We start from the raw sequence: 14,117 nt of genomic DNA, 5'->3' as shown, positions 1-14,117 counted from the left end.
GTATGGTACCGGAACATCAGATGGAGCCTGGTTAAATGCATTCCAGCTTTTAACTGTAAAGTCTTCAATATCAGTTGGGGGAGAGGGAAAAATGATACGATATATAGCACTTTAGTATGGCATGATAGAATTGGACCACATTCTGAGGGATAATCAGGTTACTTTGTATTTATTCTTTATTATAGCTCTTCAATTTAAAAGCTGTGGGGTACAGTATATACACATTCTTGTAAAGTATTGATGGGTACATTCAAAGCTGCAGAACTTTGTGAAAAATGATTTGCATTTCAAAGCAGTAGAGATGGCTGGTTTGGGTGCGATCACATGGAAGTATTAACTAATAACTTTAATGAGCTTTCTTAATTGCATGGCTGAACTTTTACTGAGGTCCTGTGTTGAAAAGGAGCATCAGCTAACAGTAATGACTCTTGACTTTGGACTGAAGAAACAGAGCCAGAGAAAGACAGATAAAGAGGTAGTTAGTTAATTTTTATTTTTTAATAAGGAATACCATGGTGTATTTCATTGCTTATAGTGTATCAAAGTGGAATAAATAACTCAGGAAGTTCAGGAAAATTTTACGTGTTCTCATAGTCACTTTCAAGCATATGAAAATTGTCAGTGCATAATTATTTATTATATACTTGGAAATTTTGTGCTAACAAGACATAATTTTAGAGAAGTACTCCACAGTACAAAAGGTAGGACAACCACAGAGCAAAAAGATGATACTTTTAGCTTACACACACACACATATATGTATACTTATATGCATGCACTGTACTTTCTTGTATGCATCACAGTGAAGAAAAGTTGTACAGAGGGATGCAAAGAAGGATAATGGGGTAATCCTACAGACATTTAGAGGGAATTCCTATACTAGCAAAAGATGAAGCATGTAGTGCTGGTTGTTTAAGCATGAATGACAGATGCCATGTTGAACAGTAGCACTGACAGTTCAGCACAGTGCCAGTGAGGTTGCCAATTAACATTCCAGAAGTCTAAATAAATGTTCTGAAAATACCACATCACATTTTTCAAATTCTAAATGGAGCATCTGCAATAGCTGGTCAAAGTTCACTATCAGCTTCTTCCAACATTCACCCTGTCCTGCAAAGAGTCAGAAATGTTTAAATTGCCCATATTTGCTTTGCTAGACCTTTTTGTCTTTCATTCATTATTTGTACAATAAGGTAAGGTTACATTCTTTGCATAATGAAGATAAATTCATTTTGCACAAAGCAGTTCAAAGCTAAGGGTGTAGTCTCAGATGTGGCTAGCATAAAGTATTGAATTATTACCTAGGTCAATGTAAATTTAAATTATCCCTTTAATTTATATTTTTTTCTAACCTATACTTATTGATCCAAGTAATCTTTGTTTTCCTGACTTGTGATTGAATATATTTTTTTCTTTATTGATGTGTAATTTACTCCAGTTTAAATCTCAGTTCTGACTCTTGCTTGCCTGCATACACTAACATGCATGCACTCTTACAGATAAATGCATAATGAGTCCTCATCTGTGTGCACGTGGTCTTGCTGAAGGCAGCTGTTAATGCTTGAAGTGCTTTATTTATTCCAGCCACAGTAAAAAAATAAATTCTTTTATCATCTTTTATACTGTCCATCTTCTACTTTACACTCCTCAAAAGTTTTAGATACCAGCTGGCTTGGATAGCTGCAAAAAGCATTTCATATTTTTGGTGTCTAAAATGAACACTCCAGGGGTGCTTGTCTTCCACTGAACCTGTTTACTTTGTGCTTCATACGTTAGGTAAGAGGAAATTAGTTCTCTGTGTGCTAGAAATATCAGTATGAAAGCGCTAACCTCACAGACTGAGCTCTGATCAGGGAGCTCAAAAGCCCCTTTGATCTGAATTCATTGCAAACACCTAGCTCACAGACCCCTATAGATTTCTAGTTTTAAATTAGTGCCTAATGAAGTGAAGTTTATCTCTGAAAACCTTTGTCACAGCTGGACATAACTAGCAATAGTTACTTGCAAGACTACAACTTAAGGGGAAAACTAAATGAATCTCAGCAGGTTATCCTTCTAGGACAAAGTTGAAATGTGCTTTTATAGGTAGCATAATAAAGCATAGCCTTCATCCAGGTCCCTAGACTACATCACAAAAACAGCATGAAATTTGCCTCTTATTAGTAGTCGCTGCATAGAAGCATCAGAGTAGAAAGAAGAAGCTACATCAGTCAAGGGTTATATTCTTCCATGGTTATGAGAGGAGTAATATGTGCATCATTCATCTATGGTCAATCAGAGAACACTATTTCTAGGAAGCTCCAAGATAATTTCTTGTTCACCTAATTAAGTTTTTAACAGTCAAAGCACAACAGCTTTTCATTATTTAGTCCATCCAAACCACACAGTTTCTGTTGAGAATTGTTAATGATACAGTAGCATAAGTAGATTCAAGTACCTACTATTTTTCTCACATGTTGAATCCCCACCCTTCTTATCATCCACAATCTGAGAGGACAGCCCTCCGCCCTCGGGCAGGATGACTTCTATGTCATCACATCCCAAGCTCTTTGTGAGAGGACTGTGGTGCTGTTGCAGCAGTTACTAGTCAGAGTTTCTTCTTCATCAGTCTAGGGTTTTACTCAATATTATTTTTATGTGTTCCAGACAGCTTATTTGCTAATAAACCTGTGTGTTTGCAGCACTAATTTAGTTATGCCACATTTGTTTAAATCTGTGAATCCTTCTGTGTGTACAGGGGGACTTCTTTCATGGTACAATCCACATGACTGCACACAGACAAACAAAACTTGACTCAAAGTTGAAAAATTCTTAAGTGCTAGCCAGATGATTCTCAAAGGACAAAGACACAGGTCAGGCAGCGAATGCCTAGGCACTGGCTAATTTTGTCATTGTGTGTAGGACCAGCTGGGTGATAGGCATCTCTCCAGACCTGAGAGGAAGTTGCAGGCAAGAGTTATGTAAATAATTGTACAAGTACCACTAAAATGAAGCTCAAATTAACCAGTTCAGAAGAGATCTAACAAGGCCTGAGGTGGCTTTTAGGTTTTATAAGTGCTATGAAGCCTGACTCCCCATACTAGCACATGGCCTCATGCAGTCCGCTGTACCACAGGAGTTAAGGCACTTCCCTCAGTCCTTGCTTGCAGCATGACTTACTCTGCAAGTGTCTCAGACACACCCTCCTTTAATGAGCACCTTCAGTATTCTTTTTTTTTCTTTTTTTCCTTCTTTTGTAATGGGTTATTGAGTGTCTTTGTTTAGTCACCTCCATTGAAAAAGTCCTTGCCTTTGGTGACTAATCCTGTGAAGTAGAACATTTGGAGAAGGGCAGTTAATTTAATAGAGGTTATCGTGTCTTCTGCTATCCTCGGTTTTAACATGAAGGCAAGAATGAATAAATCTAACTGCGATTTCCATGGAATCTTTTGTGCTGCTTTGGACGCTGTGCTGCCTAAACACAGCCAGTTCATTTTACCTTGCTATCTTTGTCCCTCAGAGTTAGTTTTCATGTCTTAGAAGTACAAAGATATATTCTATAAAACCTTCTCAGGTGTTTGGTTCTAAAAATCACGTAAAATATCTGCGTGCAGTAAAAGCAAAGAATTAATTTGTCCTTAATGCAAATTGTAATTAGAGATGCATGAGTTCTTCCTTCCTCATCTGAGCCATTGTGTATGTGTATGTGCGAACAAGCTCCATCCCTTTATAGCTATAATGTATGCAATAAATGTTAAAATTAACCTTTTCATTGTTAAGGAGCTCTTTTTTTTTGAAGATAATACATCATTAAGGTTTGCCTTAACATGCTGTTGTGAATAGGAAAAGCAAAAGCCTAGTTTCATACCACCTCACAGAGTCCCAATGCCATAAACCTATCACAAACATGATTAGTCCTATTTGCAGAGTATACGGTGCTTATCTCTGCTTTAGTTCTAGGAGACCCACCAAGAGTGAGAAAAGCCTCCTTTACTTTTTGTGGTAGGAAAAGCTGTTTTATGTCCTCTTACATCTGGAGGGGAAACACTGGATAAACAGATCCTTTGACAAGCCTGGTGATAGTAAGGGAAAATCTGCTTTTTGTTGCTCTCACGATTCATAATAGGTTTTATTGTTTTGGTTCTAGTGAAAACACATGTGCCTGCTTTGAAATGGTTCTGTAAAACTGGCAGAGATCTCCTTTACCTGCAGACTTTTAACTTCTCCCCTTTCCTATCCTTACCACACAGGCCCGTGACGGAGGGTTAGACCGGATCAGTGGAGTCATGCATCACACAGCTGTATCATGCTGGCAGCCATTCCTGGGTCTGGCTGTGCTGCTAGTCTTCACGGGCAACACCATAGGCTGCCCAGCCCGCTGTGAATGCTCAGCACAGAACAAGTCTGTCAGCTGTCACCGAAGGCGTCTGATGTCCATACCAGAGGGCATTCCCATTGAGACCAAAATCTTGGACCTCAGCAAGAACCGACTGAAGAGTGTCAACCCTGAGGAATTCACATCATACCCTTTGCTGGAGGAGATTGACCTCAGTGACAATATAGTCACTAATGTGGAGCCTGGAGCCTTTAACAACCTCTTCAACTTACGCTCCTTGAGGCTGAAAGGAAACCGTCTGAAGCTGGTCCCCCTTGGGGTGTTCACTGGGTTGTCAAACTTAACAAAGCTTGATATAAGTGAAAACAAGATTGTCATTTTGCTCGACTACATGTTCCAAGACCTACATAACCTGAAATCCCTGGAGGTTGGGGACAATGATTTGGTTTATATATCACACAGGGCCTTTAGTGGACTGCTTAGCCTGGAGCAGCTCACCCTGGAAAGATGCAACCTCACAGCTGTACCAACAGAAGCTCTTTCTCACCTCCACAATCTCATCAGTCTGCATCTGAAACAGCTCAACATTAACGCTTTGCCGGCATATGCCTTTAAAAGACTTTTTCGCCTGAAAAACCTAGAGATAGAGGCCTGGCCCCTCCTGGACATGCTACCTGCCAACAGTCTGTATGGTCTCAACCTTACTTCTCTTTCTATCACCAACACCAACCTGTCTGCAGTACCTTACTCTGCTTTTAAACATCTGGTTTACCTGACGCATCTAAACCTCTCTTACAATCCTATCAGCACCATTGAAGCAGGCATGCTTTCAGATTTAGTGCGCCTGCAGGAACTCCACATGGTGGGGGCCCAGCTACGTACCATTGAATCACACGCTTTCCAAGGGCTCCGATTCTTACGCGTGCTTAATGTGTCCCAAAACCTGCTAGAAACCCTAGAAGAGAATGTATTCCATTCTCCTAAAAGCCTTGAGGTCCTCTGCATTAACAACAACCCTCTAGCCTGTGACTGCCGTCTCCTTTGGATTTTACAAAGGCAACCCACTTTGCAGTTTGGCAGCCAGCCACCAATGTGTGCTGGCCCAGACAGTGTCAAAGAGAGGTCATTCAAAGACTTTCACAGCACAGCTCTTTCCTTTTACTTCACCTGTAAGAAGCCCAAGATACAAGACAAGAAATTGCAGTACCTGGTAGTGGAAGAAGGGCAGACAGTGCAATTGATGTGCAACGCTGATGGGGATCCACAACCTACCATATCCTGGGTTACCCCACGTCGGAGGCTGATCACAGCTAAATCTAACGGAAGAGCCACTGTGCTAGGAGATGGCACCCTGGAGATTCGATTTGCTCAAGACCAGGACACTGGGATCTATGTTTGTATTGCAAGTAATGCAGCTGGGAACGACACCTATTCTGCTTCCCTTATGGTAAAGGGGTTTACCTCAGACCGTTTCCTTTACGCCAACAGGACCCCCATGTATATGACAGACTCCAATGACACAAGTTCCAATGGAACTAATGCAAACACCTTCTCTCTGGACCTTAAGACAATATTGGTGTCAACAGCTATGGGCTGTTTCACATTCCTTGGAGTGGTTTTATTTTGTTTCCTCCTTCTTTTTGTGTGGAGCCGAGGGAAAGGCAAACACAAAACCAGCATTGACCTTGAGTATGTCCCTCGCAAAAACAATGGTGCTGTGGTTGAAGGGGAGGTTACTGGACCACGGAGGTTCAATATGAAAATGATTTGATGGTATTTTGCTAGCAGTGCTTTTTCTGTGGCATTAAAACCAATTAAACCAGCCTGGCATGTGGAATTGCTAGGCAGATGCAGCTTAATGCAGCTGTCACTGTATCAAAAGGTTACATGAAAATGAAAAGACTATTTGTGGTTATACAGCAGAGCCTCCAGACCTTGAGGCAGATATGTCAGGGCCTTTCATAGAACTGGGAAATTGTACTAACTGTTTGCATTGCAAATATTGGCATTCTGGGGATATCAGCAATGAACCACTGGCTCATGCTCATGGACAATTGTTCAACATTTTCTACCACTACAAAAATAAAAGAAAAAAAAACAACAACAAAAAAAAAAAGCCTACAGTGTAGGATTTACATACTTAAGGAAAAAGACACATTTGTCTAAAACATACTCTACAGTGAAATTTGTATCTATAGATCTCATTTGGTAAAACCTTTCATCACCCCTTCTAGTTGGTTCAACACCACAAAAAATTGGTAGGCTTTTTGGGTTTTTTTTTGTGTTTGTTTTTTTTAATCTACATCTATACTGTGTACTTTTTAAAGCAATACAAATGAGAGGTTATGCTTTTAGGTGTCCACCAATACTGACCCAAGTGTGATGTCACCCTCCTTTTAAATACCATCTAATCCAAATTAGACACTTGCAGTTACCAATTAGAAATAACGTATTTTTTCTCCTCATGTAGAAGGCCAGAGATGAATAGTTAAGAGCAAAGATGTTCAGCTCTGTTGATCTTCTCTTCATATAAATATAAGGCATGTGCCTAGTTTTGATACAGAATGGAATATTTTTTATATCTGTGATATCACACTGGACCAGTTTACTGTAACAGAGCCCTGGATCTCACCCAGGGAAGGCAACCCACTAGACATTTCTGGCATAGAGGAGCTGAGTTCTACCTTGAAGAGAGAGAGCTGTTTTTGTTAGTCCTGATTTTAATGTCAAAGCCACTGCTAAAATGTTAACGTATACTGGGCAAAAAGAAAGAAAGCATTTTACATAATCCTTGGGAAATATGGTTGTATTACTATTTATAAAAGTAAACTAAAACATACAAATCCTCTGCTACTAGGAACGAACTCTTCTCCAATGCCAAGTAAACGACGGTTGTCCATGTATAATACGGGGATCGTAAAGCTAAAATAATGTTTTAAAACATGATAGCCTCAAAAAGGCTAGCATACTGCCAGATAAATGAACCTCTAGCCACAGTCATTCTCATCTTGTATATTTGTAGATAACAGATAAACACAAAGCTAATTTCCAAGAACAGATTACTTACTTAGCTCTTCTTGATGCCATTTTAATAACTATGTGGTTATGTTTCTTTCAGGGGCAGTATCTTAGAGGAAGAGGGGCAAGTTTTTCCAGGTTTTAGGAAGCTTTTTAATGGAGGGAAGACAGAAGTGGAATGTTAGTTCAGTAGAAGTAACCTTTTTTTGTTTTTTTTATGTCTCAAAACAAATCCTCAAAAGGCTCAGAACTGAAACTTTATTCTTTATCGTTGATACTACTGATCTTACTTTCAAATTCTCAGTAACAGGAAGATACAGAGTTATTCAGCCACCTCTCAATTTTCCAGCAATTATGAGCCATAGGTTTGTTGCTAAGTGACTGATAATAAATACAATTTATAGATGTTTGACATAACTTGGAACAAGGATAATAATGACTATGTACGTTTAACCAAAATTAATATGAAAATATTATAGACAGAATATTCAGATTAATGTGATTTCAGAACCTGTGTCCAATCTTAAAATTAAATTTCAGCACTTTAAAACCAAAGTGAGGCTGACCTGTAATGGGATGTAGACTTTTATAAAATCAGTATCCACAATCTTTGGCAGAGATTTTCTAAGCAGGATAAAAATCTCCCACTCCTATAAAGGGCAACGTGCCAAAAGTAAAATCCAGCTGCACTTCCCTGATGTACCCCTGACATAGCTGTAGGACCCAAGGCTAGGCAGTTTTGAGAATCTCTTTTCTTAGTGATTGATCCGTGGTTGCATCATTGCTCCATTTTAGGTCGCCAGACTAAGAAGGATGCAAGGGTTGTTAGAGTTGTTAGAATTTTCTTCACTTTAGCTGGTTTTAAATTTAGAAGTGAGTTTTCTTGCTGCTTTTTTTTTTTTTTTATTTAATGCTCTGAACTACTTAGTTGGAGATTTATGGAGATGCTTGAGACTAATCCTCTTTGTTCTGTGACAATTTGTAGAACATTAATAAAAAGGAATAACCCCTGACTAAATTCTAACACCAGGGAAATTATTTTTACTGATATAGTAACCACCGCACTGAAGTCCAAAATTCTAGTGTACCTTAATATGGGCAGTTAAAGAAACAAATGGGGATAAAACAAAATGTTTCTGAACTGCCCATTGAAGACATTTGCATGTGCCTTTCCCTTGTAATTGTCATTTTTTTTCTATCAGTAATTTATTGCCCCCACAGTCACTTCATGTTAAATGTTGAAATCAATGTTAGAAGCAAAAATTCTCCTAAATTCTAGACAGTTGCAGCTGACTGATTCATATTAAATGACACAATTAAACAGAATAAATCTCAAAAGAAATATCAAAAAATGTGCTTTTAGGATTAATTATGAATTGCTGAATTCCCCTGTTCCCTGAGAATGACTCTAAAAAGTGATTGCATCGTTAGTGCACTGCAAGGTTTTCTGAGCAGCTCTGTGCTTAGTTACTTCTGTGAAATGTGTGCTGGTGATGAAAATCAGTGCTTGCTCTTGCTGAGCACCACCTTGCAGAGCTGTCAGCATTGTGTGTATCGCCTTGAGTTCAGTCAGTATTCGGTTTTTAAGAATCAGTGTTTGCTTCCTGCCTCTAGCAATGTTCTACTTTTTGTAGCCTATTTATTTCACCATGGACTTGGCAAGGCATATGGCATCTCTTAACAGAAGGGAGAACAGCAAGACTCAGAGACAAGCTTTTATCTTGCTCCACATAGTCTTCGTTGCGTGTGTTTGCGGGACACATGCTTACTGTGGCTGTTTTGGATGAATAAGGAGTACAGCATCAGGGTCAGACCTATATAAGCACCTTTGTGACAGTTCTTTTAAGACCAGGATGGCTGAATGCCTACTCTGCCTCTTGAAGGAGTCATTTCTTTTCTGCTAGAGATCAAGGAGACACCACAGTTTATCTTACTGCAGAAGAAAAAAAGGGCTGGGCTGTGAAGAGGCATCTGACCCACATGGATGCCCTATCACACAATGAGACAGGTGGACAGTGCATATCTGCCACTAAAAAGGGAATGAAGTGTATTCCCTTACCTCTGACTTGCATATTGTCTGCCCCTCATGCTGTTACAAGACCGAGCCTGAACTCTCTGGGGAGTCAGTACAGTGAGAGTCTAAGGCACAGAAATAGTTCTGCAGAAAATGAAAAAAATGAAAATGTCAAAACCACCAGAGTGACTTGAGAAAGCAGGTACCATGGTAAACTAGTCAATAATTTCTGTAAAAGCAGTGCTGAGCCTCCCCCAAATACGTTTTGATGGTCACTTCCACAGGCTGGTACTCCTCTTTCATAATGAATGGATGTGCACATGCTCAGATTCCCCATCACTGAGCTGAAGAGGACCCTGCAACAACGTATTAAGAAAAGAGTTTGCAATAGTGTAAAATGGATTACGACTAAGCAGTGCCTAACCTCAGCCTTATTTTTAGGTTTTGAGCTGGTTCTCTTCCCCCCTCCCCGCCCTTCTTCCTTTGTTATTAATTGGCAGCATTCTTTTCAGAAATGCTTAGTCCACAACATCACCTCAGTTGGATTCAGACTAGGAGACTGTGTTTACCCTCTATTTCCCCTTCCCTTACCATTCATGAACCCTCTGTACCCTCCTGGTGCCAACAGGGTCAACAGGTACAACTGAGATCAGGCGGGAGACTTTGAGCCCCCTAGAGAATTGTGGATACAAGCTGATGCCACTAGATATTTCTTTAAACAATTTTTTTTTAAATTAAGTTCATGTTATTGTCAAGCATTCAAGGTTTCCTTTATTACTGTAGATAACTGTAGATATCTTTTTTTCCTTATTTCTTGCATCATGGTATTGCACCAAATATGATGGCAACAATTATATTATCAAAAAGAAAATTAAGAAAGAAAACCACATTACGTCCTCAACACCACAAATTGTAGTTGAAGCGTAAGGAGATAGTAAGAACTCAGCATGAATATTTAATGGAAAATCTTTTAAACCTTTGATAGGGGGGAAAAAAATGGTGTGGAGAAACTTTGGAATGTACGCCATGTTGTGACTGAATCACACCAAAGTTATGTTGAAATAGACTTTCCTACACCCTGCCTAGATGTCTGTCCTAGATACTGGACTTTTCCCAAAAAACATTCAGGATGTGTGAATGGCTGAAGCACACATTTAACCCATGAAAAGGCAAATTATTGTTCAAATCCTGTAGCAAAAGCAGCTTCTGGATGCCCAAGGACAACAGCAGCTTCTATCAAAGACAGCCAAGAAACTGCTGTCATACAGTTATTTTGCCTCATCTGCTACTGCATCCTGTGAAAAAAGGGTCCTTAGCCAGTAATAAAATGGAAAATCTTTATACATTTTTCTTTGAAGGGGGCAACATTGGTGCAATATGCTACAGTTTCACCTCCATCCCCAGCAATGAAACATCTAGGAAGAAGTGAGGAAGAGGAAACCTATTCTGGACAGTTTGCTAATTACCTTTTTCCCATGAATGATTGACGACTGCTGTCTATTCCTGTCCTTTCAGCTCCCAGTGTGGCTTGACATAGAGTAGCAGGGAAAGAAGCACATAGTCAGGCTGTCCCTCCTCCATGAACTGTAACTCTGGTCTTCTCAAATAAAATAACCAGTGCATCAGCAGTGTCTTACAAATGGCAGACTGCTGCAGCTCATTTGTAGTTTTGCCGTAAGACAACATGTGGGACACATTCTTTCTAACCCCATTTCAGTATCCTAGGTGACTGTGCTAAAATGAAGTAAGAAAACTTCCATCCAGTAATTTAAAAGTTAATTGTGCCCAAAGGAGTTTAAGGAGCACATTTGGAAAAGGTAAAGTGCCTGATTGCTGGAGAATCCCTGAAACAGTAAGATTTCTCAAGTTAGCTAAGCAATTTGGATGCCCTGTTTCTATCACCTGTAATAAGAATTACAAACTCAATTTCCCTTGGCAGCTTGGAAGAATCACAGCCAGTTGGTTCAGTGATACATTTTCCCTTTTTCTTTCTGCTAGCTCTGCCCTCTTCCCTTCTCAGTTTCAAATGACTGTGATGCTAAATGAAGATTTCTGGGTTCGGTTTAGTTTCACTGCATATTCACATGGCTTTTGGAATCTAGACCTCAAAGCAGGATCTTAAATCCTCTTCAAGCCAAAAACAGAAATAAAAAAAGAGACAAAGCTTGGGTAAACCTCCTCCTGCAAATGAAATAAACCAACTTCTGTGAGGTTGCTGCTACTGAGATAGCTACGTGCCAAAAGCAATCTGCAGGTTGAATGAGTCTTAGTCTTTTTTTCTTTTTTAACTAGAAGCAGGTGGTTGGATATAAGGCCAGCTGGAAACAAATATCTGTATTTATAGCCTCAGTGGAATAAGGAAAGAGCTGGAATAGTCAAGAAAAAGTTCCACATGATTTCAACTTAAAATTAAGAATATCCATATTCAAGTAGATCATAGAAGGGTACAAAAGAGTACAAAATGGAGCCATAATTACCATGAAGCAGAAGTCTTGAAGCTAGAGACTGAGAACAGTGGTCAGGCAATATACATTAGGAGAAATCCTCTTGACACCATTCTCTTACTCCCTGGTTACACTATAAATTTGATAAACAAATCTAGTTCTTTTGCTTTCTACTAAGTAAGGCTATAATGGAAAACAAGCAGAACTTACATTTTAATTATTTCTCACCTTGTGTCATACTTCCTACTCTAGATTGCTTTAATATTTACCGCTGCTTACTGAACTGGAGAATGTGAAAATGTAGATTCTGGGAAGAAGCAAAAAAGAAAAAAAAAAAGGGCAAAAAAAAAAATGTGTAACCTTAAAGAAGTCTGCCTAATTTTATGTGTGTCATTTGCAAGGCAACAACATCATCTCCTCACACATAAGCCAAGAAAAGTGGCTTGAAATTTCAAGGCAGATGTGAAGATGGTTGTCAACTTGTACACATGTTAATAATATCGATCTTTCAGAAAATAAAATATGATTATTTCATGAATAATTCATTTTGATACATAAAATTGAATGACACTTTGGCTTCATTACAGTGGGCACTGCGTAAGAAGAAAGTAAATGACAACCCTAATCTGGTGAGCTTACAGCCATACAGTAGGAAGCTGGCTTTTGGGCAAGTACATATGATAGCAAGTCTCTCATTGTTTAGGGAGGGAATGCCATAGTGCATATATATCAAAATATCATCACACTTACTGAAATCTATTTGCAAGCACATGTAGTTCATATGTATATGTTTGTGTGTGGAAAAAAATATATATTTGTTTTGTTCTTTTCTTATTTCGAGTATTAAGTGTATATTGTTTTTAAAAAGTGACAAGGTTAACCAGAAAAAATTGTGTTGTAATTTATTTTAATATATATGATCATAAGTATGGATGGGAAATGAAACAGTCTTGCTGTTATGATCCATGAAGCACATGACAAGTTGGGTTTGTCCATAAGTTTGCTTCATGTTTGAGTAAAATATGCTAATATAATGGGGGGAGGGGGAAGAAAAAAGAAAAAGAAAAAAAAAAAAAAAGCTTTGTTTGTCAAGACAGTTGTCCTGAATGTCATTTTAAAAGTTACTTTAGGGTTTATGTGTATCATACTTATCCAAAATGAAACATGAATAAATAATTCCATGGAGTGGCAAAATTTACTGCTAAAAGTGAAGAAAATGTACATTGTTTCACCTATTGTAGATGATTGCTCTTCTTCCAACGGGTAGTGGAAGAAGCTAAGATGACAAAAATACAGTTTTCTTAGCACCAGACCCAAGGTCTTTAGCACCAAGTCTTCAAAGCAGGAATCCGCTCAGACTCACAACTCTTGAGAAGGTTCCAGCAGGTATTTTTGATCTGTTCACTTTCATCCCCTTTCATTGCATGGAGCCAACAGACAGAGTAAAACTTAGGTCCCATTCAGATGTGGTTTGGGATTTATTCTCCATGCAAAGTATCAGTCAGCCTGGTCCCTCTCTTTCACTTGCACAGTGTATACAGGTAACTGATGGGGATAAGTTAATGCTGGAAGAAAAAAACCTGCCACTTGCTAGCACCATGGAGAGCACAGGAGAAAGTTAGATTTCACCAGCTGTGTGTCACTTGGAAAGCAACCAGTACTGAGAATCTATATCTGAAACATGATTCCTAAGGAAATCACCAGTATTCAAACTCTACTGTAACTGCACCAGAAAAATTAAGTAGTGGAAATTAGATTCTGTTGACCTTGAAAAGCTATTCCAAACCCCTGAGGCTTGCCACAACCCACTAAATCTATGGCAGAGATCAGTCTTGAAGGACATAGGCCATAAACTAAACTATTGCTACTCCCATTGTCCCCCAGCTAGGTACTTCCATCAGCAGAGGATTTTATGTTCTGGGATCGTCTGAAATAAGATTTATCAGCCATGAGCCCATTATCCTCTAAATCATGGTCCTGTTCACTAGAAGGGTAAAACAAAGTTGTTATTGCTACCTCAGGAAAGGAAGAAGCTGGATTCCCAGCTGGATTGCTGGGAGCAGTGGCAGACAGGGGCTGAATCCGAGCTCTTTTGTGCATGCCTCTGTCTGTCTGTCTTTTATGCTTCTGCATTTGCATCTGGCACCTCCAAAAGGTTTTGGCTAATATGCACCACTGTACCCTCTTCTGCAGCAGAACGTCAAATGCAATGAATCCATAGGTTAAAATCAACTCTTTATTATGTTAAGAATCCATTTTATTTTTATGTTCTTTTATTTTCCTTTTAATTTTGTAATTTGATTGTTGTATTCTACAGTACTGCCTT

The 14,117-nt window shown here is 39.0% G+C and overlaps 1 protein-coding gene across 1 annotated transcript; it reads left to right on the top strand.

Moving 5' to 3' along the window:
• The first annotated feature begins 1,664 nt into the window (after positions 1-1,664).
• LINGO2 (leucine rich repeat and Ig domain containing 2) lies at positions 1,665-10,289 on the top strand. The gene has a single exon (XM_061351161.1). It carries the CDS (start codon positions 4,266-4,268, stop codon positions 6,084-6,086), a length of 1,821 nt encoding a protein of 606 aa, XP_061207145.1. The 5' UTR covers positions 1,665-4,265; the 3' UTR covers positions 6,087-10,289.
• The last annotated feature ends 3,828 nt before the right edge of the window (positions 10,290-14,117 follow it).

Source organism: Neopsephotus bourkii, unplaced genomic scaffold, assembly GCF_033783945.1.
Source record: "Neopsephotus bourkii isolate Nb327-2 ecotype Australia unplaced genomic scaffold, CSIRO-AGI_Nbou_v1 NB_561, whole genome shotgun sequence".
Lineage (NCBI taxonomy): Eukaryota > Metazoa > Chordata > Aves > Psittaciformes > Psittacidae > Neopsephotus > Neopsephotus bourkii.
This window is presented reverse-complemented; position numbering and strand designations above follow the sequence as displayed.

What these genes read in the sequence shown, in the direction of transcription:
- LINGO2 (XM_061351161.1), top strand. Translation starts at nt 4,266, where the DNA reads ATGCATCACACAGCTGTATCATGCTGGCAGCCATTCCTGGGTCTGGCT.